The 2,041-nt window shown below is 35.7% G+C and overlaps 1 protein-coding gene across 3 annotated transcripts in view; it reads right to left on the minus strand.

The window, feature by feature from the left end:
- The window catches only part of LOC108686359 (neurobeachin), a 215,386-nt gene that overhangs the window by 84,114 nt on the left and 129,231 nt on the right, over positions 1–2,041 (minus strand). For 2 of the 3 annotated variants that reach the window (XM_018191626.1, XM_018191627.1), the window contains 2 exons: positions 1,518–1,648; positions 194–304 (listed from right to left, as the gene is read on the minus strand). In XM_018191626.1, coding sequence (XP_018047115.1) covers positions 194–304; positions 1,518–1,648 — 242 coding nt within the window. The remainder of the gene's footprint in view (positions 1–193; positions 305–1,517; positions 1,649–2,041) is intronic. The other variant, XM_018191625.1, reaches the window with a different exon arrangement.

Genomic DNA, 2,041 nt, shown 5'->3' on the forward strand with positions numbered 1-2,041 from the left:
CGTCAAATGGGCATTATTGTACCGTTGCGTATCCTCTCGCATTCTTTTTACGGAGTGAGAAAATTTAAAACAATTAAAAATACATTTATCTGATCGCTCCCAAAACGCGACCGGTCGCGGTGACATAAATCGGGAATCGAGCTCCCATCAATGTCCTCCACACATCCGGATCTGTACTCAAATTAAGTTTTACCTGCAGATTTCGTGGCAGTGGTTCGGACCTTGTAGAAGTGCCAAGCGTTGGTTCTGATGAGGTGTAATCCTCGAGAATAGTCCGCGGCCGAGGTACACCACTGTGACCTCCCTTCAGAACCAGTAGTTAGTACGCATAGCAATGCAAGCAGAGGAAGTTAACAATGAGAGAAATTCAAGAGTCAGAGTATTGCATGCTCGATAGAATTACAGATAAATACAGTGGTTTAACTTTCGGAAATGCGATTATGTGAACTTCGCGGGTTGATTGGGGTTTTGCTCTGATAATGCCGATTTTCCAAAGAGAATCCGTAATGAGATATAGATATTACGTGCGAGAGATAGTTACGAGAGATAGTTATGAGAAATCATAATTGAGCTAACGGTCGTTACGCTGGGACTACATAGATGCAAAACATTAATCGATAAGTGAACACTACATGCTGGGCATTACAAGAGTCTTCAACTACGGTAGGTCTCGAAGTCACGTAATTGTATTAAGAGAATCAATCACTATCGAATACTACATTTAAGGGTCGTAAAATAGGAACTGATAGACAATAAAAATATATCATAATCGTAAAATTGTGCTAATTTAAAATCAACATTTAAGGATGAATGTAAATTTACCTTGAGAGTCTTAATATGTATGTGTAAATCTAATGTAGCTACCTATGAACTGGTCTATCGTAATTACATAGTATATTCAATATTTTGGAGTAAAAACTATATAAGTCATCATCGAGACGAATAATACGTGATAAATTAGTGCAAAGCATTGTGCAATAGCACAAATTATTTGGTCATTACGGTGGATATTCTGCGGTGGATATTCCATAAGATCGTGCGTGATGGAAGAGTGCTAAAGTCTCGCTGCTGTGAATATTATTTGTAACTATCGAATATAAAGAGAAAGATACTCAGGACAGTATTGAAAGAAATGGAGTTGAATTTTAGTTTAGAGAAAGACCCGCGTATCGTACTCGCTACGTAGAGCTGTATAAAGCGACAGATTGAAACATCGAATCATCGTTTCTACGTTCTTATCTATCGAAATGCATGCAGTCTCAAATAATACAAAATTGTTATAACTTTGTAGAACCATCTCGTTTTACTTATACGTTATACCAATCAGATTATGTTGTCACTATCAGATTGTGTTTTATGTGACGGACTTTATGAAACTTTTACCTGAGATTTTCAGTTCAATTTTTCTCGATGTTCACACTTCTTTTGAATTTGTTTGGAGAACAAGTGTCCGTTGCACTTGTCAGATCGCATTGAAATTTCAGGTAAATTGCAACTTTTCCGCGAAACTAACTTACCTTGGTTGACGGCGGTCCAGATGACGTGACGTCATGATCGGCCAAAATTGAAGAATTGTTCTCATCGACGATAATGACTTCATACTCGCCATCATCTTGAGAGCCAGATTGATTCATTATACCTCCGCTACCTGAGAACACATGATTAAAATATGATATGAGAAATCGATAAAAACATTTTCTTCTTGCTAAGCCAGTTGATATTCATATACATGCGTTCAACGATATTATGTAATAGAAAGATTTCATTTATATATTTATAAATAAAATTCACAGTTTGCCAATGTAAAAAATGTACAAGACCAATAGCTTATGAAATCCACAAGGTACATCAAAAACGAAAACACACAAAACATTCTTTTTTATTTGTATTACGTAAAGGGTTGCGCAAAATTGCTGCAAAATAAATCGTAGCACACAACAGACATTTCAATTCTTCAGTTACTCGAATCTTAAGAAACACAAGCTTTTATTATACTTAATTTTTTATATGCATATATATATATATATATATATATCGATCT

Source organism: Atta colombica, unplaced genomic scaffold (genome assembly GCF_001594045.1).
Source record: "Atta colombica isolate Treedump-2 unplaced genomic scaffold, Acol1.0 scaffold176, whole genome shotgun sequence".
Classification (NCBI taxonomy): Eukaryota; Metazoa; Arthropoda; class Insecta; order Hymenoptera; family Formicidae; genus Atta; species Atta colombica.